This window comes from Monopterus albus, unplaced genomic scaffold, assembly GCF_001952655.1.
Source record: "Monopterus albus unplaced genomic scaffold, M_albus_1.0 scaffold61.1, whole genome shotgun sequence".
In the NCBI taxonomy this organism is placed as follows: domain Eukaryota; kingdom Metazoa; phylum Chordata; class Actinopteri; order Synbranchiformes; family Synbranchidae; genus Monopterus; species Monopterus albus.
The window spans coordinates 1,112,669-1,136,125 of record NW_018127941.1 but is presented as its reverse complement, the minus strand read 5'-3'; the positions used below and the strand labels follow the sequence as shown (position 1 = coordinate 1,136,125).

Sequence of the window (23,457 nt, the reverse complement as noted above, 5' to 3'; positions counted from 1 at the left end):
TGAGGTCTAAAAGGTGGCATCATCAGCAAAGAAACCAAGTTGCTGAGACTGAACTAAATCAGCTTAGTGATGTCCTGTCATGATTAACATCATCAAAATGTAAGGCCTACACAATTTGTGATGAGCAAAAACCATATTTAAAATGAATGCAAATTTAAATCAGTGTACGGTGCCATGACCAAGGTTGCAGCCACTCTTTACTCTAAAATAATGAGCTGCTAGGAAAAAACGGTCTTGCATGAACCAATAAGTTCCAATTTTATAGCTTCACATGTATGAGATCAGAGATTAGTGTTTTGCTTTATAGTTACAAACTTGTCACCTTTTGTTGAAATTCACAATTTGAATGACAGATATGGCTCATGTGGAACTGAATATGATTCTTTGTAAATATATGTTTAACATAAAATATCCTTCATAATTTCACAGAATCCAAGGTGATGTCTTCAAATTACTGAAGATATTTGCTGATATTAGTGTTTCATTGATGCACACAGAATATCTCACAATGAAGAACAAATTTGGAATGAGGAAATGTTTAGTCGCTTTCTCAAAAAATGTTTAGTCGCTTTCTCATAAAAACCAAACTCTCTCCTCTTTCTCTGATCCCTTTTCCCTCTAATAATTTTCCTACACTCCATAACGCTTCAATGAAGACCACCATAGTCATCTCTAGGCAATTTTAAGACCGAACTGAAATAGATTTTTCTTTTCTAGTTCTAGTTATGAATGTGACTTTCAAGTAATGTTTCCATTGAGGACTCTTTGCATTATAGGTGTGTATGGACCAAAAGGTCACCTATTGATTCAGCTAAGGTAGCTGGAAACCAAAGTAATGTTTATAAGTAGGCCTACAGTTGTATGACTAGTTCAGCTACAGTAACATTACACATACATCATACGTCCCAGTGGATTTAACACCTCCAGGAGTGCACAAGGTGCGTGTTGTTTCCCTTTCGGGGCGGTTCTTCCATCCAGCTCCTTGTTTCATTAATTACTTCCGATAAGCACGAGCATAGGGTACAGTAACATGCTCGCATCGTGACAGGAGCTTGCATGCTTGTCGCCTTTCTCTCGAAGCCGCACCCACCCATCTCCACCTCGTACGCGTGCAGCTGTGCGGGGCCTTCGGTCGGTGCGTGCGTCTCGCTGTCGGGCACCCGCAGTATCAGCAACACAAAAGGGTCGGAGCAGCCGGAGCCGGGCTCCCCTCAGCACCGATCGGGAGGAGGAATCACGTTTATAACAGGTGCTGGGATGTTTTTCTCTTTTCCTCAGTGTTGTTTGTGTGTTTGTGCTGATTGTCTTGGACGTGTAGACAGCCCCGATGCCCTTGTCACTGTATCCCACCTCTCATTTCTCATTGACCTGCTCAGATCTTCTGCCCCATCCTTCGCACGTGTATGTGCGCGCTGTAAATGGGATGGGACTGGCAATCTGATCTGACTTGAAATGCGCCAACACCGAAGTCAGCAGCTGTATTAAATCGTTAGATTGAAAAAATCCGAAATGATGCTAATCAATTTTAGACCATTTGTGACAAAATGCGAAAAAAAGCAAAGGCCAGATTCTTTGTTCCCCGGATGCCGTTTAGTCTGCAATTAATAGACTAATCCCTGTGCGGGAGTATCTGCTAATCTGCTATTAATGGTTACATATTGATCGGAGCTTTAGGTGTAGGCGGATGCAGTCTTTCACTACACCCATCCGTGGCTTTCTTCAAACGATAAACACAATGCAGCCGTTTGCAGTGTCAAGATATCTGAGTCAGCTGGAAAACCATGCACAGGCCATATGGTGCGGGCCTACATGTGTGAAAAAATAAAATACACCCCCACCCCCCACTTTAAACGCTTATAAACTCGACGCTGCATTACTGATATTGCTAGATTGTCAGTAGACTTTGGAGTTGAGACTCAGAGGCAGGGACAATAAAGGGCAGATTGCCAGAGATGAATTCACAGGCTGCTGGTCTTTCATTTATGGTGCTAGTTCATTGGTCTGTTTCTTTGGTTGCCTGCTTCATCACCCGAATGACAGTAAGCTATATATTATTATCTGGAAGCCATAAAGCAGTATATTGACTAAAGGGTGAATCAGTGCTGTGCTGTGTGCCAACCATGTCTGTGGTTTGCACAAGAAATAATGAAGAGCAGTGATTCAAACATAATGTTTTGTTAAATAAAGTAAGACAGTGTTTAGTTTCATATCCAACCTGATGGTCTGGATTCTCAGATGCTGATCCACAGTAAACAGGGATTTGACAAACTTATCATTGCCAAACAAAACTGACTACAGAGACATCTGTCCAGTGCCTTTGTGTTTCCAGACATCCTCCATTTAATTTGAGTCATGTATCACCCTTTGACCTCAGATTAAGCTGCCACTATGGGTTTCAGTTTAATCACTGTAAGGCAGACAAAGACTGCACAAGTCATTGGTTTCTGTGCATTTAAATGCCAGTAGATTGAACTGGATGTTAGATAAACACAACTTGTTAAAAATAAAACACCTACACTGAAAATTAACTGTAAAGTATTAACCTGTCACTGAAAGTGTACATGTCACTGCAGTTAGTGGTATAGATAATGGATGGATGGTTGACAAAAATTCACATTTGGTCATAAAATTAGTTTTAAATTTGCTTTTTTTAACCCCCCACCACCAACCCCATAGATGATCCATATCAATTGCTAGCTAATATAGCATCAATACACACTTGCATACATGTAGAATGTTACATTATTCAAGCATTTATTTGTGTTTTCAGTGCTGAATGACTGATCTACCACATGTCAAGTACAGCTGCTGCTTTTGTATCACTGAGAATAGCGGTTGTTGGTCGTTAATCTCGCTCTCCTCTACATAAAGTGGAGTCATTAGGACTCTGATCGCCCTGTGTGTGGATACATATGCACGTGAAGATTTGTGTGAGAGCATGTGTGAACTGCTTTACTGGGGGTGCTATTTGTGCACAGAGCCCGTGAGAGAGCAGTCTGTCTTTGAAGTGCTATGCTTCTGTAATATAGACGGCATCCAGGTTGGTAAAGCCCCATCATTACCATATCCCTGAGAGACTGCAGTGTGATGCTACCAGAGCTGAGAGTGGGGGAGCTGGCCTTATTGCACACCAATGGCATGCTCATGTATTATGAGTCCTATTCAGACTGATATAAGCATAAAATGTGAATCTTTAGTCATTTATTGTTGAGGCTACAAGACTCGGGGGAACTAAGCTTCTGTTTTTCCCCTTAGAAATTAAGGTAAATGATATTTGCTGTAAAAAGTAATCATTGATTCTCTTGTGTGTGTTGCGCTCTGGTCAGAAATCAGCTGTAAGGTCCATGAGCTTCACAGAATAGCTTATAATGGATATGTGTGACCATAATGTTGTTAAGCAGTTGCGGTACATTGCGTTACCACCCAATATTCTCACGCGTGCAAACATGGTTACTGTTAACCCACAATGAAAGCCTTTGTGTGCATCAGCCGGCTGGAAAAGATGAATGCCACTCTGTTCTCCTGCGCTGGCTATCTGCGGAGAAACAAAGTGTGACTTTGTGCCTCCTCAGCACAGCAGCACTAACAGACACAGGAGAATGCCCATCTCTCCTCACTCAGCACTCACAGTACCCCGACACCTCCTCAGACTCCACATGTGCTCCACTCCAGCAAACATCTGCACACATGAACCCACACAGATATGAGGTCTCTTCCTAGAGTACATGACTGGACCTTAGAAGATTAGTCGAACTTTCATCAATATGAGAAATATCAGGGAACGTATACTCCGTCATTCTCCTGTACGCCCACATGCACACACATGCACTGCATCTGACACCTGACTCCAGGTAATGCCCTAGATTCACAGTGACAGCAGGCAGGTGGAACGGCCACACACTCGCACACAGACTGACTGACTACAGGACGGTAAGAAAGCAAGTTGATGAAATTTTAGGTTTAGGTCTCGTAATTTGTTGCTTTTACTTTTAAACAAGTTTGCATCTATTCTTTTCAGGGTAGATACTCGCTCTCTGTGTGCAAGACCATAACAAGCAGCTCTTGTTGTACAGGGTGATTTAATGAAGTATATCAGTATTATTGTACTGACATTTTGGTATATGTCATCAGCAAATGTTGCAGTGTTTGTGTTTGAGATGTCAAGAAATGAAGGGTTTTATGTTGTTTGTACACTTGTGTTGTCAGTTAACCACTGGCTAGTGTGGAAAATATAATCATTGTCATGCGATACATGTGTCCCACTAAAAGCCATTGTTTCTTCACATGCCCCTTTTGGATATCTAGAGAATGGAGAAATACCAGGAACAGCTTACAGCTTAATGTCTCAAAACAAAAAATGAAACATTATATAATTCAAAAAGGTGGTGTTTATTGCAGGGCTGCTGGACTACAAGGCATTTCACATAGCATTGTTGTGATAGCTACAGAACGTCTAGTGTTTTAGCAGCTTTAATCAGGTTTGTAGCAACACTAGTAGCAAGGCTCTAGTGTTTGTCAGTTAGTCAGTCTGTCCACCACTTTGCTCCAGACTGAAATATCTCAACATTGGATCGATTGCCATGGAACATTCATGGTCCCTAGATGATGAATCCAACTGTCTTTGCTGATCCTCTGTCCTTTCTTATAGCCCTACCAGCATGTAAACATTTTACTCTCCAAGTGGTATTTTGTGTTTATTCCTAAAACCTAACGGTTTAAACTGAGATGTTGAAAAGAGTAAATATTATAAGTGTACAACATTAGAACTTTAGCATTGTCATTGCGAGCCTGTTGGTATGCTGGCATTAGCATTTAGCTCAAGGCTGGATTAGCTTTGCCCATTTGGGTGGTAGCTTACCTTTGTGCCCTGTACAAAGGTTAGAGGGGACGGCAGCTGCATGAAAATAAGGCAGAACATGACCATGGAGTATATTTGGTGTTTTGGTGAAAAAAACGAAACTGTTTAGGTATAAATCTGTTATAATATACAAAGCAGACAGTGACATCCTGGGGTGGACTGGATGCAGACAATTCACAGTGAAAAATATTAGTCGGATGCTCTCTTTGTATCCTCATCCAAAAATGATGGGTTACTAGGGGCAACAGGAGCAGGCATCAAGGCCTTCCTCCCAACATCCTGGGAAAGGAGCATTGCATGTCATCACAATGCACTGTAACACATTAGAACAGTTTGGTTAAATACGATGCTTTCACTAAAAAAAAGAATGTCTTGATTGTTGTGTTGACTCGGCCACTCTTAGGAATTCTCAGTTGATGCCATCATGTCATGACTTGCTCACAGTTTGGGCAGCAGTAGTGTGACTAACTGAGCAGAAAAACAACTCTTATATTTATTTTCCATATTTTTAATTATCTGATGCGCTTGCACACAGCCTGCACAGGGACCACAAATGGATACGCCCTCGTTGCCCTTGTGCACGTTCCACCGCGCTTAGTGCTGCTCAGTGCTGCTCAGTGCAGCTGTTACTAAAACAGCCACATCAGGAGAAGCGAGAGCAGTGTTTGTGCTTATACAGGAGTGTGCCAAGTGAATGTTTTCAGTCTGTTTGAAGTGATATGAATTTGTTGTTTGAATTTTGTCTGTCTCCTCTGCTGAAAACATGTTGCCATGGAAACCAGAGGCTGCTCAAACTACAGAGGGTGATAAAGAAAGACTGAGACAGAGTTGGTGTTGATGAGATGCTGTGCAAGTCTAGACTCTAAGAAGATGAAAGCCATAGTAAAGACATACTTTTTTGCAATATAGACTCAGGAAGTTTGTCATTGTCACCTCATACATCCTGGTGGTGTTTGCTCTTCTGTTTAGAAGTCTTTCCTCATCCTACTCTTCTCATGTCACCCTCCATGCCATGTTCATATTCCTCACCCTGAGTGTGCCTGATGCCAAAGGACCTAACAAATGTAAACATGATATACTGTCTCTGTTTTGTATTTATTTCACCGTTTTCTCCCAAAGCCACAGCGGAGGCAGCAGCGACGTTGATCTGAGTAAAACAAGCTTTGTGCCAAAGGGCAGATCGATGTTCCCTAAGATTTTACTGCAGTGGTGCGCAGCCATCTCAAGCTGTGCAGCTGAAATAGGTAAACTGTTCCACAGCTCCACCACGTTATGTCTGTCTGCTTTGTCAGCAAGCTACTTGTGGTATAAGGGTATGGCACTTAGCCACTCTGGTAGATGTCTGGCCTGCTCTGGCGCAGAGCAGGCCATGTCACCATGAAATGATGTTGAGCTGCTCAGTCATTGGCACAGTTTTGTGTTATGCCACCACCATACTATGATGCAGCTGTATCCTTGTCAAAGGCATTTCTTTGCTTCTGTAGAGCACATGGCTGCTCCACGTGCTTCTCTCATTTCATCTTGATCTGCTCCCCAACTCTGTCCTCTCCAGCAGCAGTACTACAAATACGTACACAGCAATATACATGCCATAAAGAAGCTTCTTAGTACACAGACACTTGCTCGCCACAGGGACTAGCAGCCGAACAGACAATAAAAAGAAACATCCACAATACCTCTCTTTACACGAGCAGATACAATCATATAGTGTCTCTCTCTCCAGATCATACATACTGTCTGCATTCACACAGTCCTATTGCCAAACATGCTTGGTGGCTCCTTGTCCTGCACTGGCTGGAGTTGGACAGGACAAAGAGCCTTTTTTTGGGGGAAAGGCATTTCTGAGAAAGTCTGTCCTGCTCTGTCACCCTCAGGAAGGAAGCCCACAGCATGCTGATCTCATTGGAGACAGTGTGATCTGCTCTCTGGCTCTCTCAGTACTGTCCCTCACATTCTCTGGTTTTATACTGCTGGCCCAAGTGCTTGTGGTTTTACACACAACACATTTCCGCAGTATGTCAGAAAACCTCTGGCCTGGCCTACATGCTGCAGGCAGGTGGTCACTGGAGGATGCGGGGTTCATGGTTAAGGAAGCCATCTGCGATTTGGTGGTTCCTGTCAGTTTATGAGATGCAAATTAAAGGTGGTTCATGTGATTTGTGTGATTAATTCTGATGTATCTGTATGTATGGAAGATCTGTAATCATTAGAGAAAGCAAAAAGTCAGCTGTTGAAAGTGCATATATTTAGCTGTTTTTATATTTCACAACTCTCAAACACTGTTTTTAGTACCACAATTTCCACACCAACAAGTCACACTAGTGGCCTCAGAGGACTCCTGTTGCATTACAAAACAGCAGAGGCTTTATCGTGCCCTAGACAAACCAGTCTGCAAGAGCTAACAAAGCTAAGATTTGGATGCTAATGCCAGAGGCGATGGAAAGCAATATAAAAAGCAATAAATGTAGAAATCAAACTAGCTCTGCTCAGTCACTGTAAATGTTCAGAGCCCCTTTCCTGGTTGCTCATGTGTCTGTCTTCTCCCTTGTTTAAAGGCGTATGCTTGCTCCCTTTAACCCTCTGCAGTAAAGCAGATAACAGCATCCCTATGTTTAATTCCTTTTTCTCTCACCACAGCCAAGGTGTGCAGCAACCATGGCAACAGATGCTACAGAAACTAAGTATGACATGCTTTTAGAGGTAACCAAATCCAAAGGCCCAGGTAAATAGTAAAAAAAAAAAGGAAACAAAAAACAAAAGGCCCGGAAAAAAAAAAAAAAAAAAAAAAAAAAAAAAAAAAAAAAGAGTGCTTTAACAGACATCTTAAAGAGACGGTGTATTAAAACGGATTCAGTGATAACATCCTGGGAATGAAATGACCTTTGCTGTCCTAAACTTAAAGCCCCCACCCCCCACTGTCTCTTTAAGAAGTGAATGGTGTAGTGATGGGTTTGACTTGATTAACAAGATTTACAAAAGCCTTTACCTACTGTATCGTGCTGGTGTGCTGTGCTTATGTTTCTGGTTTGTGTAACCTTCTTCATGTCTGTCTGTTAAAAAATAAGGTTATGTTCATCAGCCAGTTAGCTTAGCATAAAGATTGAAAACAGCTAGCTTAGCTCAGTCCAAAGGTAACAATATCTGCCTTTCAGCACTTCTAAAGCTTCCTCATTAAAATGACCTGTGTCATTTGTTTGATCTTGCCTTTTATAGGAGGTTATGTGTCAGACTATTTTATAGTAGGTGGGCAGTGACTTCCTGCGGTTTCTGGTGGTTGTCACATCAAACAACAAAATTTATTTCTCTGCTTTTTTAAGGATCAAACAAAAATACAGGTTAATTATATTTAGCAGACAGACACAAGAGTGGTATCAATCTTCTCACTTGTCACCTAGAAAGCTAATAGGTTTCCATTTCCAAAAGGTCAAACTATTCCTTTAATGACACAGAAAATGTTACTTTGCAGTCTTTCTATTAGAACAGTGAGTTGTTGCATTGTGTGCATCTTATCTTAGATTTGTGTGGAATTCAAGAGCAGTTTTTGAGCCTGCCTCCCGTTGGCTTTCTCTGCCGCCAGCTAGTTCATTTGCCTTCCCCAAATGTGAAATATTCCCTGGTCACATAGTTAGAGTGAAAAATCAGCACGGCTCAGAGTCCAGAGGGCCAGGGTCAAAACACCCTGCACCAAAAAGCACACAGAAAGCAGGAGTTCACCCTAACAGCTGGGGAGTGTCATTGTAGAATGCTGCTGCCACTGAGTCGTCTACACTCCAGAGAAAAAGTGGCCTTTCTTGTTACACGCATGAGTGTGCAAGCGTGCCCATGGCAGTACATTATGGGCTGTGTACCAGAGCTGAAGCACTGGAGAAACCCTGATGCTGGGAGAGCATGCAGCAGGGAAACGGAACAGCAGTGTTGCACCATAACATCAGTCACTGCACACAGACAGACTAAGTGGGAGTGGATCTGGTGGGGTATTGAGCACACCACTAATTTCACCAGTGATCTGCTGACACAACTTATCTCTACTTAAACAAGAACAGACAGGTGATATGCAAAGAAATCTGAAAGATGAGCAGACATATAATTTTCTGCAACATACCTTTATTGAATTATGTAAAAAAATATACACATAGAATGCTTTCAGATAAAACAAAAATACACACACATCATATAGGCCTTTAGGATCCATTATCCTGATCTAAATATTAGAAAAATGTGAAGAAAAAAAGACAGCAACAGACAAATGAAAACAAAGCAAAAATTAATATCAGAAAATAGTAGAGCTGCTTCATGAATAAGTCAACTGACAGAAAGTCTTGTATTCAGTGAAGTGTAAAATATTCCCTAGTTTCACCCCATTAAATGTACGACTTTGCCCTTTTCACTCCCCTCTCTAATATGATCATGAGCCAAATGTCTCTAGGTCATTGACTGTAGGGCAGGCAGAACAAGCAAGCTGCACTAGACTCTTCTTAATATTTTTAGTTTAACATTTTGATGCATCATCATATGGGTCTTTGCTTAAAGAATTGGTTGAGAAGCTGATACTACTCTAAATATGAAGCTACCACCAGTAGCCTATCTAGTTTAGCTTAGCATAAAGAATGGAAACGGGATAAGAGCCAGCCTGGCTCAGGCCATAAGTAACTAAATCCTTTAAAGTTGCCTCCCAAACCTCTAATCTGTTCAGACGTTTACAGGTGTATAAAACGTGCTATGATTTTATTGTGAGTTATGTTCTGGCCTATTTCTTGGCCAGGGCCATTGATGTTCCTGCTGTTTTAGCAAGGCACAAAACTCCACATAAAACCTCAGCTTGTTGTTTTTAGACAATTTTTCATGGAATAAGTAAACATGCTATAATGTGTTAATTAGTGAGCTTTTACTTTTTCACCCTTGGACAGAGCCAGTGCTTCATCTGTTCCCAGTCTTTATCATAAACCAAGCTAACTAGCTGCTACCAACAGTTTCATATTTAGCATACAGATGTACTGTATAGTTGAGTGCAAATGTTTGCACCCCCTTACCCTGAATTGGCAAAAAGAGTAAAAAAAGAAGTTTTTTTTTCTTCTCAATATAATATTTAATGTGCATTCAGCTAGTATAAATGTTCCTTCATCAGAAAAGTAATATTTAAGTCTGGAGACTGTGAAGGCCGTGGTAAAAGGTTCACTGTATTCTTTTTACACCAGAAAGGCAACAAATGCTGCTCAGAGGGCACCCAAAGAGGTTGGAGGAGGTTAGGGAGGACATACAAAGGATTACAGAACATTTCATAAAGGGGGAAGCAAAATTTTTTTCACTGAAATGGTGATGGGGAAAAATATCCTTATTCAACTTTTTGCCATTTGAAAGTAAAGGGGTGCAAGCCTTTGCATGAAAGCAAACAAACATAGACCTACTGTATTTCCCAAAATGTTGTTCCATTGCTTTAGGGAAAAAAGTCAGTTAAGGCCACGAGAGGTTGGTTGTGTATTAAATAAGATGCAAGTACAATTTAGCTGGAAGCTAGGCCATAAATTATTAAAATTTCCATTAAAAATAATATTTATACCTTTAAAAGAAAATTTGATTTTTCTCAATTTTAATGAAAAAATTTTAAACCAAATAGGGAAAGTGGAAGAAATGGGAATTTCTGACTGTGTCAAATTCAAAATGCTTCCAACAGTGGTTGCAAAATAAACTGAGGAAACTCATTCAACTCACAGGTGTCTGTCTTGGCCAGGTCTCTCTTGTAAATGAGATGTGGAATCTCAGTGAGATATTACCTGGTTTAAAAGTGTGTCCAAACATTTGACTGGTAGTGTATTTGTAACTAGACTGTTGATTTCTGACAGATTTGTGCAGATAGAGGGTTTCTATGTGACTATATTACAGATGTAGATGTTCCCTTAAACCTGTACATTGTGTGTCTGTGCATTCTGTACTTAGTCAAATTCAGTTATATAGCAAATATTTCCAACATTCTATATACAGTACCTTCATGCCTCTGTTGGTATATTAAACTAAATACATGCACACCAATTAGAGTGGTCTTTACTCTCCCACACAAAAACAAAGACACACATGCCAGGGTTAAGGATCTAAGTAGGGAAATGGGTTTACTGTATCATTTCCCATGATGCTTCTGGGTTAGTGAGCAGCATGAGAAGTGAAATCCCACACCAGTTGCTACTTATAGCTCTGAAAGGGATACCCACAGAACCCTGAGAACGCTGTCTGCACAGTGGTGTAGAGTAGCTTTGTAGCTCTGTATTCTCACCCACTTAATTCATCCAGTGGACCTCCACACACACAGACAAAAACAAAACACACAGTCAGACTTACAAAGCAGAGCTAAGAACAATCAGATCTGAAGAAACACTCCTTATTACATTTTAAAATAAAGCAGAGAGATACAGTATCTGTTCACATTCTTCAAACAATATGTCAACAGATCTCATCTTTGGGATCCTAAAACAGGGAACAGAGGGATGTTATTTTTCTTATACATGGGAAAGTTTAGTTAATGTGCAAGAGTTTATAACTTTGAGGCATGACGGTATCAACCAAAAGTCTAAAGTTAGTATTTTAAGTTTGGCTCATGACACACACCAATCGCTCCAGTACCCCAGGGTTTATGACATCTGTTTTGTCTTATTGGCTCAGTTAGTTGTCACATTTTTATGATTGTCAGCACATATTGACATGGTTGTAGGTATTCCTCACAAACTGATGGGTCAGGGAATCTGTCAGTGTGATTAACTATGATGTGTCATTATATGGCAGTGAAAGTTCACACTGTCTAGCTTTGCATAACACACCCCACATGCATAACTTTGAGTTATCTACTAGAGTGTTGATCAAATGTGGTTAGATTCACATGTTTGATGGTCAATAATTCAAGAAGAATGAGATGTTATCACGATGTTTCTAAACCTTTGGCTGAGGGTGCTCTGTTTTTACGTGTGTTGTTTACCTGTTCCACATCTTGTACGGTATATACATGTAAGTATGAACAAAAGAGCCAGGGTTTTCTCCTCATTCCATCTGCTATTTTGACTGATTTTCCTTTAATTCAATCAGTGGCAATTCATTACACACACACACACACACACACACACACACAAACTCGCCTATATGCACCATCCTGCTGGTTATCTATCCCAGATTGATGATCTGATTGCATGTGGCTGTGGTTATCATTTTTTTCTTTCACCAACAGAGAGAAAGCATCAGGGCAAATTCCAGCCCTTCAGACGACTGTTTGGGAAGAAGAAGAAGCGAGAGGTGAGAGGGGGCTTTGATGGAGCAGAGCTAAGAGCAAGTTTTTCTACTGGCGAAGTGTGCAATGGAATTGTATCTGACAGTGAGGAGGCCAATCAAAATCTGAGGTTAGTACACAAATAAGGTTCAATTTTATCCATGTGTGAGGAAAATGAGCTTTCCCTCTTTTTTATTATAGCAGCCACATAATTTGGTGTCTATACAGAAAGTGTGTGAATTTCTCACCACTTTTATCCAGATAGCTAGGGCAGACAGATTTTAATGCAAGATACAACATGGTGTCTTATCTGATTTTCACTTTCAGAACAATGAATGTGTTAAAACAGACTCATAAACACTGCATGTTGTGGTTATGCAGTCGGTAGAGAATTGTGAGGCTCTGCACAAATACAGCTTATAAAAGGCCTGACACAATTTGAGCCCTGTTGTCCTGAAATCGCTGGTGTGTGTAAAGAAGTCATGCATTTCTTACACAGAGCAACACTGCAGCCTGCTTTTGATAAACGAATGACTGACTGTAATGACGCTGCAACACCGAAGTTGTTCTCATTCTTCTGCAGGGAATTGAATCCCATAGGATCTCGAGCTCTCTCACACGACAGCATCTTTATCCCAGAGGAGCCAGTGACGGAGCTGGGTCTGGATCACAGCATGTCCCAGGAAAACGTCTCAGATAAAGTTAGGAATCTGCAGGTGAGCCTTGTCCTGATGTGTACCCTGTTGCTGAACATTTTCTTTCTGCAAATATAATGTGGAACTTTTTTTGTTGATCACACAGAGGCAGATAGCACAAGGTATAAAGTTTGGCCAGAGGCCTCCTTCTCTGAGGAGGAGTGAAGGAGATGAGGGCAGTTCAGATGAGGAAGAGATGCCTCGGAGCCCACTGAAAGTGTTGGCCCAGGTCGAAGCCGAGCCATCAAAAACAGAGCCAAAGGTAACAGATAATGAACCTATTTGGATGTAAGTTTGTTTCCAAAGGGGAAATCCACTGATTTTACACATCATAGTCTGTTCATGGTTGCTGGAGTGTACGACTGCATGTGAAAAAAGTTGTGTTTTTGTGACTGCAGGAAGTTTGCTAAGTTTCTTCAAGTGATATCACTTGAGTCACTGTCAAAAATGATTAAAGTCTGATGTGTGGAGCTAGAAAGAGGTGAGTTCACCAGTCCTCTGTTGCCCACTCCTCATCATTAGCTAAGCTAATGGCTAAAAAAATACATTTGCTGCAACTAGTATAACACCTGGATCTGTGACTGAACTTTGGATGTATTAAGGAGAAACAGATAACAGGATTCTTGTAATCTGGATATCAGATTACTAGATGGCATCCAGTTCATTCCTATGCACTAAACCCCTTTTCCAATGGGTGTCTCAGGGAAAATAACTTTTTAGACTAGTGTGCATCAAGTGATGAACATGGAAGTTGTAGTAATGTGGTTTCACCACTATACTGAAATAGGTTTATGACCAAATGATATTCCTGGGGGCTTGGATTGAATTGTCTGCAACTGAGTTGCACTATGGGTAATTTAACAATTAATATAAGATAAGATAATTCTTTATTGTCATTGTAACATGTACAACAAAATTTTAGAGTGACATCCATCCCTACAGCAATAAAAAAAAAAAATGAAATAAAACCATAAAAAAACATAACCGCTACAAAAACAAAATAAACAACAGACCTCTCACACCCCCCTCATAGCCACAGGAATATTATATTTTAGCAGCACAGAGTGTGGTAACTGCTGTTGGGTAAAAACTATTCCTGAATCTAGTGACCCTTGATTTCATTGCTCTGAACCGTCTATCTGACGGCAGCAGTTTAAAGAGTGAACGTCCTGGGTGTGAAGTGTTCTTAACCCTATAAAACCATTTGTATCATATTTTTGCTATGTGAGTTTCTGAGCAAATAAAAATAGCCAAAAATGCCTCATGTATCAAATATGATACAAAAAATAAAATTAAAATAAACAAAATAATATGGCACATTTATTCCTATATGCCTGGACTGTCTGTCTATGCATAAATGGCAAATATAAATCTTGAATTTTCTTTTGAATTTTATTAAAAGGTTTAAATAAACATTTCAGTTCCAAAAAATTAGAATGTCCTGGCTATTTTTTGATGTGTCAGGCTTTACAGGGTTAATGATGTTCTGGGCTTTTTGAGGCAGCGGGAACTGTGTAGTTCTTCCAGAGTGAGGAGCGGGCAGCCGACGATCTCCTGGGTCGTATTAATGACCCTCTGGAGCGTTTTCCTCTGAGCCTCTGTGTCAAATAAAAAAGACTCCCTGCTCTATCGATTTTGAACTTCGTTTTCTTTTATAAAAAAATCCAATGCTGTTATAGAAATGCAATGCCAAATTGGTGGTATATTTTTTTAATGTATTAAGTCAAATCAGATGTGCATCAGTTTTAAATAAATGCTCTGTTGCTGTGACTGAAGCCAGTCCAGGGGGCTCAACCAGCTGAACCACACAGCACCCCAGTGAAGTCCCCAAGATCCAAACAAGTTCTTCCACCCACTGGTACCATCGAGTCCATCAACCTAGATGCCGTCCCACAGTCTGTTCCTCTCTTAGACAACACCGCTGCCAAGCATAAACTGTCTGTCAAACCCAAAAACCAGAGGGTCTCCAGCAAACACCGGCGCTTTACCCAGGTAAGCCAGAACTATAGTCAAAATATGTGTTGCTTCTTAGCATGTTGTTGATTCATTTTGTAACATTTCCTACTGTAAAAATGGAACTAATTGTATTTATGCATTCCCAGGACCTCCAAGAGGTATCTGTTCATGGTGTGGTGCAAGACGACCTTGATGCAGCCTGCATCTCCACAGACAACCAGCGCAGAGCATCTGCTGAGTCCATAGAAAGCTACAAGAAGCAGAGACTCCATGAGGAGGAAAGACAGGAGATGATGAGGAGGAGAGAACTGGAGGAGCAGAGGCTCAGACAGGAAGAAGAAGAAAGGAGGAAGAGAGCAGAGGAACTGAGGCTGCATGAACTAGAGGAGGAGAGGTGTCGCAAACAGCAAGAGGAGGAAAAACAAAGGCTTCGAGAAGAGACAGAAAGAAAAAGAAGGGAGGAAGAGGAGAGGAGGATCAAAGAAGAGGAAGAAAGGAGGCAACGAGAGGAGGACGAGAGGATACGCAGGAAGGAAGAGGAAAGGAGGTTGCGGGAGGAGGAGGAGAAGAGACGAGTGGAAGAGCAGAGGAGGAAAGAGGAGGAGGAGGAAAGGAAGAGGCAAGAGGAGGAGGAAAGGGAGGAGGAGGAAAAGGAAGAGGCAAGAGGAGGAGGAAAGGAGGAAGCGAAAGGAGGAAGAAGAGGTGAGGAGGCAGTGGATGCTTGAGGCTGAGAGGAAGAAGAAGCAGATAGAAGAAGAGGAAAGAATGCATGAAATGGAAGAAAAGAGAAAAATGGAAGCAGAGGAGAGTAGGAGAAAAGAGGAGGAGAAGCAGAGAAGACTGTCATTAGAGGAGACTGATGGCAGCTCAGATCCACAAGAGAGGAAGAGGAGAGCTGAGGAGCTGCGTTGGAGGGAGATAGAAGAGAGACAGAGGCCATTCTCTTTTAAAGTTTCTTCTGGAGAAAAGCAGATTTTATTCCAGAAGGTCAACCTGACACCTGTTATGCCATCCTCCAGGCACCACAGCAGTGCTGTTGCTGAACAAAGAGAGGGAGCTAAGGGCTTCTCCTCTGAAGGACCAGACTCCCCTAACCTGCTAACATCTGCATGTATCCCCCACACAGCCATCTTAGTGACAGGCGCCCAGCTCTGCGGGACAGCTGTTAATTTCGACCAGATCAAAAACACTGCCTGCAAGTCTCTGCTGGGTCTGGGAGAGGACAGAAAGGCCCAGGGAACACCACCAACCAAGAGCAAGACTTCTCCAGACCACAAGTCTGGCAAAACGAAATCACTCAACGAGTCCTCGCTCTCTACAGACCAATCCAGTGCCACTGTCTTGGCTGAGTGGGCAAATATTAGATCAAAGATATTCAAAGGGGTAGAAGAGGGGAAGTATGATGAATATACAGACCTGAGCAGGAACCAGCCTCAGCCTCATAGTGAAGACCAGCCTCCCTTTGCCCATGCCAACCTCAGGAAGACTGTGTCGGCCAGCGCCAAATTCTCCATCACCCCAGCAAAGAAGAAGTTTGGAGAATCAACCAGAAACTCTGAGCTGTTTGGTACAAATGATAAAGAAGCAGGAGAGGAAGGTAGTTCATCTGACAGCCCCATTGCAGCCTCTCCAGCTCCAACCAGTAAACCTCAGAACAGGACAAGTAAAACTGTCCGCATCGTAGAAAGAGGGTCAGATGAGTGTATGTTTGCCAAAGACCTCCCTTCTTTCCTGGTTCCCAGCCCTGGAGACAAGCCTGAGGGAGTAGAGCTGAGGAGCAGGGCTCAGAGTGAGACGGAGGTGTCTGAAAGCAGAAAGGCCGAAGAGGAGCAGGGCCAGGACAGTGAGGACATGCCCTCACCTTTTGGCATAAAACTGAGGAGGACCAACTACTCCCTGCGTTTTCACAGCGAACAGTCCACAGAGAAAAGGAAGAAACGATACAGTGCTGGAGACAGCTTTGATGGTGTCCCTTCACCTCTCACCCCCAGTGATTCAGATGCTGACTCTTCCTCTGTGTTTTCAGATAAATCAGGGTCCACACTGCCTCAGAAAGAAGTAACAAGCAAGTACTTACATGCATCTGCCTCTCCCGCCATCCTTCAGGCTAAACCCGATAAGTTTACCAGTCCACCCCCAGATAGCGAAGGTGAGAAAGTGCTTTCAAAACCGCCACTCTACCGAAGACCCACCATGTCACCCAAACCTACCGGAGCAGTCCCAACACCTCCCCCATCGCCTCTTTCTACAGTGGTCCATGGGCTTCCCGGTGATGCTGCAAGCCACGAGACAGGGGGAGCAGACTTGTACAGCCATGAGCAGACGATCAGGAGCGAGGAACCTTCAGTGGCGACCCAGTTGCACCGGAGCAGCCAAGGTCAAGTTCAAGGGGAAGAGGAGCCAAAGGAGAAGAGATCATTCTTCCCATCTATCAATATCCCCTGGAGAGAAAAGGTGGACAGGAAGACAGAGCTCATCAGGAAAGGTCAGTGTCATTGTGATGAAGAGTGTTAGTGCAAATTAGAACTCACATACCAAAGATACTGAGAAGAATCTTCTGACAGCCATAATGACCAAAAATGTTTTATTGCAAATACGGAAATGTGAAAAACAGTTCTGTAGAAAAATGTTATTTCCCAAAGCAAAGTTTCAAAGATAGCATTCTTTTCGTATTGGTAGTGACAGTCAGGTATTTTATGGGCACTAGTATTAACAGTTTCAAAGAGTACACATCCCCAGTAACATGCCAATATGCATGTGTTTCCCCTGCAGAAAAACCATCCCTACAGAGCAGGCACTCACTAGACAGTGCAAGGGTCCAAGAGAAGGAGTCTGGACCCTTATGGATCACAATGGCGCTGCAGAAGCAGAAGGGCTTCAGGGAGCAGCAGCAGAGCCGAGAGGAGCGTCGTAGCCAAAGAGAGACCAAACTGGCTGAAAAACAAGCTAGAGAGAGGGACTCTGTATGTGTCTGCTGATTCACCTGCTTTCAAACATGTCTGTTTTCATAAGTTTCTCAACACAGTTTCCCTCCTCTGAAGTGATCACAAACCTATTTTTCAGGTTACACTGGTGAGTCCCACAGAGGGCAAAGGGAGTGGGAGCACCAGTCCTGGTTCTAAACCTCAGACACCAGAGGAGCCCAAGAGACCCGACAGCCTCCTGGGACGATTTGAACGCAGAGAACACCTGAAAAAAGCCAACACTTTACCAAGCTCTGTCACTGGTAAGTAGCTGCATGCTGAGGATTGTGGTCTGAAATGTTAAAGCCATTTTCAGCTGAAATTATAATTTGATGGACTGATTAGTTGCTTGACAAAGTCTACAGTCATTTTGATAAACAACAATAATTTAAGTCATTTATATCAAGCATTAAAAAGGTTCTGCAGGTTCCATTTCTTTGTTCACATGTAATTTGAAAATAGTTTTATCTGGACTGTTGCCAACTGGAAATTGTGGACATTTTTCACTACTTTTTGACATAATACAGTTAATAATCATAAAAATTAAGTCGTCAAAATTGGAAAATTATATTTGAAATCCTAAAGTCATGTTTACAGTGTGTTAAAATATTTCAATAATTCTATAATGATGAAAATTTCTCAAGAATAAATTGTACAATAGAAGTAATTCATTGAGTAATCAATCATTCAACAGAAAATGAACTATTTTGATAAGTGAATAATTTGTAGGTAATTTTTCAAGCAAAATATCTGACATCTGATCGGTGTTGCTTTTCCTTGTTTTAGGTTCAATTAAACTGAATATTTGGGGTTTGGGACTATTGGTTGAACAATACAAGACAAATGATGACATCACTCTGGTTTTATTAAAATTATTTTGGCATTTTTCAGTTTTCTGTTGCTTTAATAACATCTAAAAATAATGTTGCAAATGAATCAGTTTCAATACAATTCAATGTTTAAATGAACCCAAAAATGCTGAATGGTGTAACAATGGGGGCGACTGTGGTTCAGTGGGTAGAGCAGCCGTCTCCCAACCGGAGGGTCGGAGGTTTGAATCTCAGTGCCTGCAGTCCACATGTCAAAGTGTCCTTGGGCAAGACACTGAACCCCTCTGTTGCCCCCATTGGTTAGAGCCATCGGTTGAGTTTGCGCCGCAGATGGCTGCCTTGGTTCTGTACCAGAAACCAGAAACAAATTCATTGTGTGTAACATACTTGGCCAAATAAAGGGGATTATTATAAACTCATTTGTAACCAACTTTGTTCTTTGTTGTTTCAGTTGAGATTGCAGACTCTACACCATCGCCACCTGCTGTCAAGGAGGTGTCAAAGCGCTTCCCCTCCAGTGACTCTCCACAGGTGTCCACAGAGCCGGCCTGGCTGGCCCTGGCCAAGCGAAAGGCCAAAGCCTGGAGCGACTGCCCTCAAATTATCAAATAACACCCTGCCCCAGCTTCACACTGGGCTCTCTGGCCTACATTGAGACTGCACACTGCCACAGACTCTGAAGAGCCTTGAGAGTCAGCAGCACATGGCCCTTCACTTCCAGAACTCCAGATCCCACCTGTCAACCCTCCTGACTGTGAAACAAGTAAAGCCCTTCTTCACCTCATAACCCCACACACGGGCTGTTATTGTTATCATGTCAAAGTGCGCTTCACATTCAGATATTTCCATACAGTCGCAGATGTATGTAAACAGTTGTTGCAAGCATGCACTTAGAGTATACAAACACACAAAGTACATATGTCCTCAGCAGCCAGTCACAACCATCATACACCCACCGCAATAGAACCCCTGTATATCAGAGAGGCGACGCTCTGACTTATGACAGTGTTTAATCAACAGAGGGGAACTGTCTGAACTGTGTTTAAGGGCTACCAGTAACAAGAAGAACTTGACATGACCCTGTTGAATCTACTTGTGGACGCAGATGTGGAAGTGTTACAGGCATCTTCTCTGCCCTCCTTGGTATTATTTATGTAAAGCAGCAGATTTATCTCTGTTGAAACAATACTGTGTCTCTTCTCTGAGCCTTGTGTTTCATGTACAAAAGAAGCCTGTTTTTTTTTTTGACTCATACCGGAAACCTTAGAGTAACAATTCTCACTGTGTCCGTGATGACTGTGATAGCTGTCAAATAAGCTCCTGGACAGTTCTGCCATTACAAAGTAACACAGTCTATGATAATCACACACCTAAACGGAGCACTGAAGATCATGAGTGTTACCGGACATTTTCACTGAACTGCACATTATCCTCACAGCTGTAATAATCTAATTTGGACTTTTGTTTGTTTTGATAACGGAGACCGACACAACACCTGCTTGCTGTAACATAGGATTCTTGTAGCCGTCCTCCTGTAACACACTTGTGTTTGTAGGCTTATGTCATCGCTTCCTCGTAAATGTGATACGATCATTCATAACTATGTAAGCATTTCCTCCGGCGTTCTCATTTCCTGCCCCTCACTCAATGATCTGTATGTATGTAAGTCAAAGGCATTAGCAGAGCTTCGGTTAGAGAGAGGCCCCTATACGGCTGAGTCACTTTGTCATTTTGTTTCCAACTTTGGTCGTGCACAATAGTGTAGTGTGCGCAGTGTTATATGTAACAAAAAAGTTTGGTATTATTTGCACTTTTTGTCCCATTTAGAGATATTCATGAGAAAATTCTTAAAGAGATACAAATGGTATGAATAATGTTAATTAAATAATGATGTCTGAACTGCAGGACTGTTCTTCTGTTCTAGGTCTGCAACCCTGAGCTTTAATTAGAATCCTGCTTCCTGCTCTGACCCAGATTCAGGAAAAAAAACAATGTTTATTATCAATTCAGTACATAAACAATGTTTCTACGTTTCCTCTTTGACAGTCAGCTTTAAACAATACACATAGTCATCGCGGCACCCAACCACAAGAGACTGTTTGTGGACTACTGGTGATGAAAACAGCTCCCCAGGTAGAGTGTGGGAGGCCAGCATTTGTCCATCCTGACAATCCAGGATCCAGACTGTGCCATCTGTAGAGGCCAGTCCCACCAGACTCCCCCTCCTGCCCACAGCATCAAACACAAATGGAGCTGAGTACACCTTGCCTGATGTCTGGAAAGTCCAAACTAAAGAGCCATCGGCACAGCTTAAACAGTACAGGCGACCATCATGTGATCCACACAGAACCCTCTGCTGGTCTGGTGTGATGCACGGAGAGGAGAAGACAGGTCCTTGAGTATAAAACTGCCACACCTGCAGAGAAATACAAACAGTCTCACACACTAAGGTATTTTGCTGTTGTTTTGGCTCATGTTTGTACAACAGAGTTTCAATTCGCAAAAGTTACAGTTCTTAACATTTCAGTCCTGTTTGATTTAGTAGAGCCCAGATCAGTACGACCCTGTCTCCAGTTCACCATTTGTCCTTAGACACTGTTGGTAGGTACTAACCACTGCAGACCAACAACACCCACCAAGACCTGCAGTGTGGAAGATGGTCTGACCCAGTCATCTCACCATCACAGTTTGGTCCTTGTCAAAGTCACTCAGATCCTTATGCTTCTCCGTTTTTCCTGCTTCCAACACATCAACTTTGAGGACTGAATGTTCACTTGCTGCCTAATATACCACACACACTGACAGGTGCCACTGTAATGAGATAATCAATGTTATCCTCTTCACCTGCCAGTGGTCATAATGTTATGGCTGATCAGTGTCAGATTAAACCACAATCACAGAGACGTCACATTTCTGTTGTGAAAACTGAGCTGAAGCCAAAGTAGAAAGCTGTGACAGTCTGAGTTCTGCCTCTCACCAGTTTCCCCGTGTTGCTGAAGCAGCAGATGTTTCCATCCACAGAACCAATGAGCACGCGAGCAGAGGAGCTGTTTGGTGATGAGAAGAACGGGATGCCTCTGCTGTGAGACCACAGAACCTCTCCACTGTCCTGGAGCAGACAAACACAAGACAAAGCAGGTGCTCATTATGTGTGTGTTTTTTTTTTATAATGTCACTGATTATATTGACCTCAACTTCACCCCGAATCATCAATCAAAGCCATCACAGATACAAGTGTCATGTTGGAAGTGAAGCGTGCTTTTAAATGAATACAACACGATGAAGAGTTGTGATGGCACTGGGGCAGAGTCGCTTCCACATGCTTCTCTGTGCACTGGACTGCTGCTAATGATTTGATAGGCAGAGGCCATTCTTTTCTTTGTTACATTTAGACTTATACATTTAGTAATCAAAATGACACAAGTTTCTATTTTCTACATTTTCATTCATCCGGTATTTTCTTCACCCACCGGGTTGAGACAGAGCAGGTGTCCTCCCAGTGTCGCCACATACAGCTGTCTGTGCGAGGGCTGAAAGTACGGAGAGGAAAACACAGCTCCGCCCCCGCAGTGGCGCTTCCACACACACTGCTGGACCTATAAAAAAAAAAAAAAAAAACCCTTTGTGCCTCTTTTAATTACAGCAGGGATTTTACCAGGAAAAGACAACATCACAACACAGATGCTCAGAGTTGATTGAGACAGCTTGTGTGGTTCAGGTGGAAATCTACAGTATGTGTGGGAGAGGTTTGTCTATTCTATTGTGTAAGTGTGCTTTGGGAGTTTTGTTTATTCCTTTTTTTGTTCATTTTGATGTAAATAAAAAGGTTTATTGTAACCTATTAGCCAATATAACCCTTGTTACATGTGGTAACTCTCATTAATGGTTCAGACCGGCCTCCTTTTTTTAATTCCAAAGTATAAGCTTGAACAACATTTAGCAAATATATAAATTAAAGCTATATTCTCCTTGTTTTTGGCAAGATTGAAGAGAAACTGAATTGTGACATCACCATAATCTATCAACATGTGATTTTTCTGAATCCTTAGAGCTTTAGTATGCCCTCATATCAAACACACTCACCTTTGGGTTCAGGGCGTAAACATACCCATCATGTGAGCCCACTATCACCAGGCCTGTGAGGGGATCCACAGCAGGACAGCTCTTCACAGCATCTCCCGTGTCAAATATCCACCGTGTCTCTCCGGAGGCAGTGCACAAGAAATACACACCGCCGTCATAGCAACCTGGGAAAAGTAATCCTTAAGCACAATAACTAACCGTCACATTTTATAACTAGATATTCAGAGTGCTGATACTGACCTATAACCACCAGAGTCCCACAGTGAGACACGGCAGCCGAGGCCTCGATTCTGTCCCCGAGAACTCGCTCCCACACAAGGCTCCCGCTGTCCAGGTCTAAAGCCTGCACCCTGTGAGAATGTGAGCCAATGAACACTGTTGTTTCAGTCACATCTGACCTAAGACTTGTTCCTTCTTGTACTAGAAGCACCGGGGAGGCATCCACACATCTGCCTGTGTCTGAAGACCAGCTCAGATTGATGCCCAGAGCTCTGGACTCCATGAGTGCGTCAGCCTGACAGTTTTTTGGCTCTGGGTCTCTGATGTTCATTTCTATTACCTCACTTGCTCTTCTTATAATTTTAAGAACCTTTTTCTCCTTGTGTGACTTTTCTGCTGCCGGAGGTTGCGTCCCTTTGCGTTCTTTCTTCGCTAGAACCCCAATGGGAGCATCAGCAGGTCTCTTGCCCTCAGACAGCGATAGCGGGCTATTCTCAAACTGCGGTGACAGGGTTACTTTGGCAACATGGTGCAGGATATCAGAAAATGTCCCATCAAGTATCATCTCCAAAAGCTCTGACGAGTTGACTCCTACAGTGGTAACAAT

At 42.3% G+C, this 23,457-nt stretch overlaps 2 protein-coding genes across 2 annotated transcripts in view; one reads left to right on the top strand and one right to left on the bottom strand.

Annotated features, from left to right (window-relative positions):
* The first annotated feature begins 802 nt into the window (after positions 1-802).
* On the top strand, positions 803-19,179 carry cracd (capping protein inhibiting regulator of actin dynamics). The gene is given in 10 exon segments (XM_020603433.1): positions 803-1,249; positions 12,066-12,234; positions 12,688-12,820; positions 12,906-13,061; positions 14,576-14,791; positions 14,902-15,405; positions 15,407-17,240; positions 17,528-17,718; positions 17,819-17,981; positions 19,000-19,179. Coding segments are annotated over 10 exon segments (3,720 nt in total). The 5' UTR covers positions 803-1,056; the 3' UTR covers positions 19,161-19,179.
* A 1,302-nt stretch (positions 19,180-20,481) lies between these two features.
* aasdh (aminoadipate-semialdehyde dehydrogenase) overlaps positions 20,482-23,457 on the bottom strand; it is a 7,418-nt gene continuing 4,442 nt past the window's right edge. Inside the window, exons 11-15 of the mRNA XM_020603351.1 lie at positions 22,872-23,454; positions 22,632-22,795; positions 22,019-22,144; positions 21,526-21,657; positions 20,482-20,964 (exon numbers count right to left, since the gene is read on the bottom strand). Of these exons, the coding sequence (XP_020459007.1) occupies positions 20,575-20,964; positions 21,526-21,657; positions 22,019-22,144; positions 22,632-22,795; positions 22,872-23,454 (1,395 nt within the window). The 3' untranslated portion in view covers positions 20,482-20,574. The remainder of the gene's footprint in view (positions 20,965-21,525; positions 21,658-22,018; positions 22,145-22,631; positions 22,796-22,871; positions 23,455-23,457) is intronic.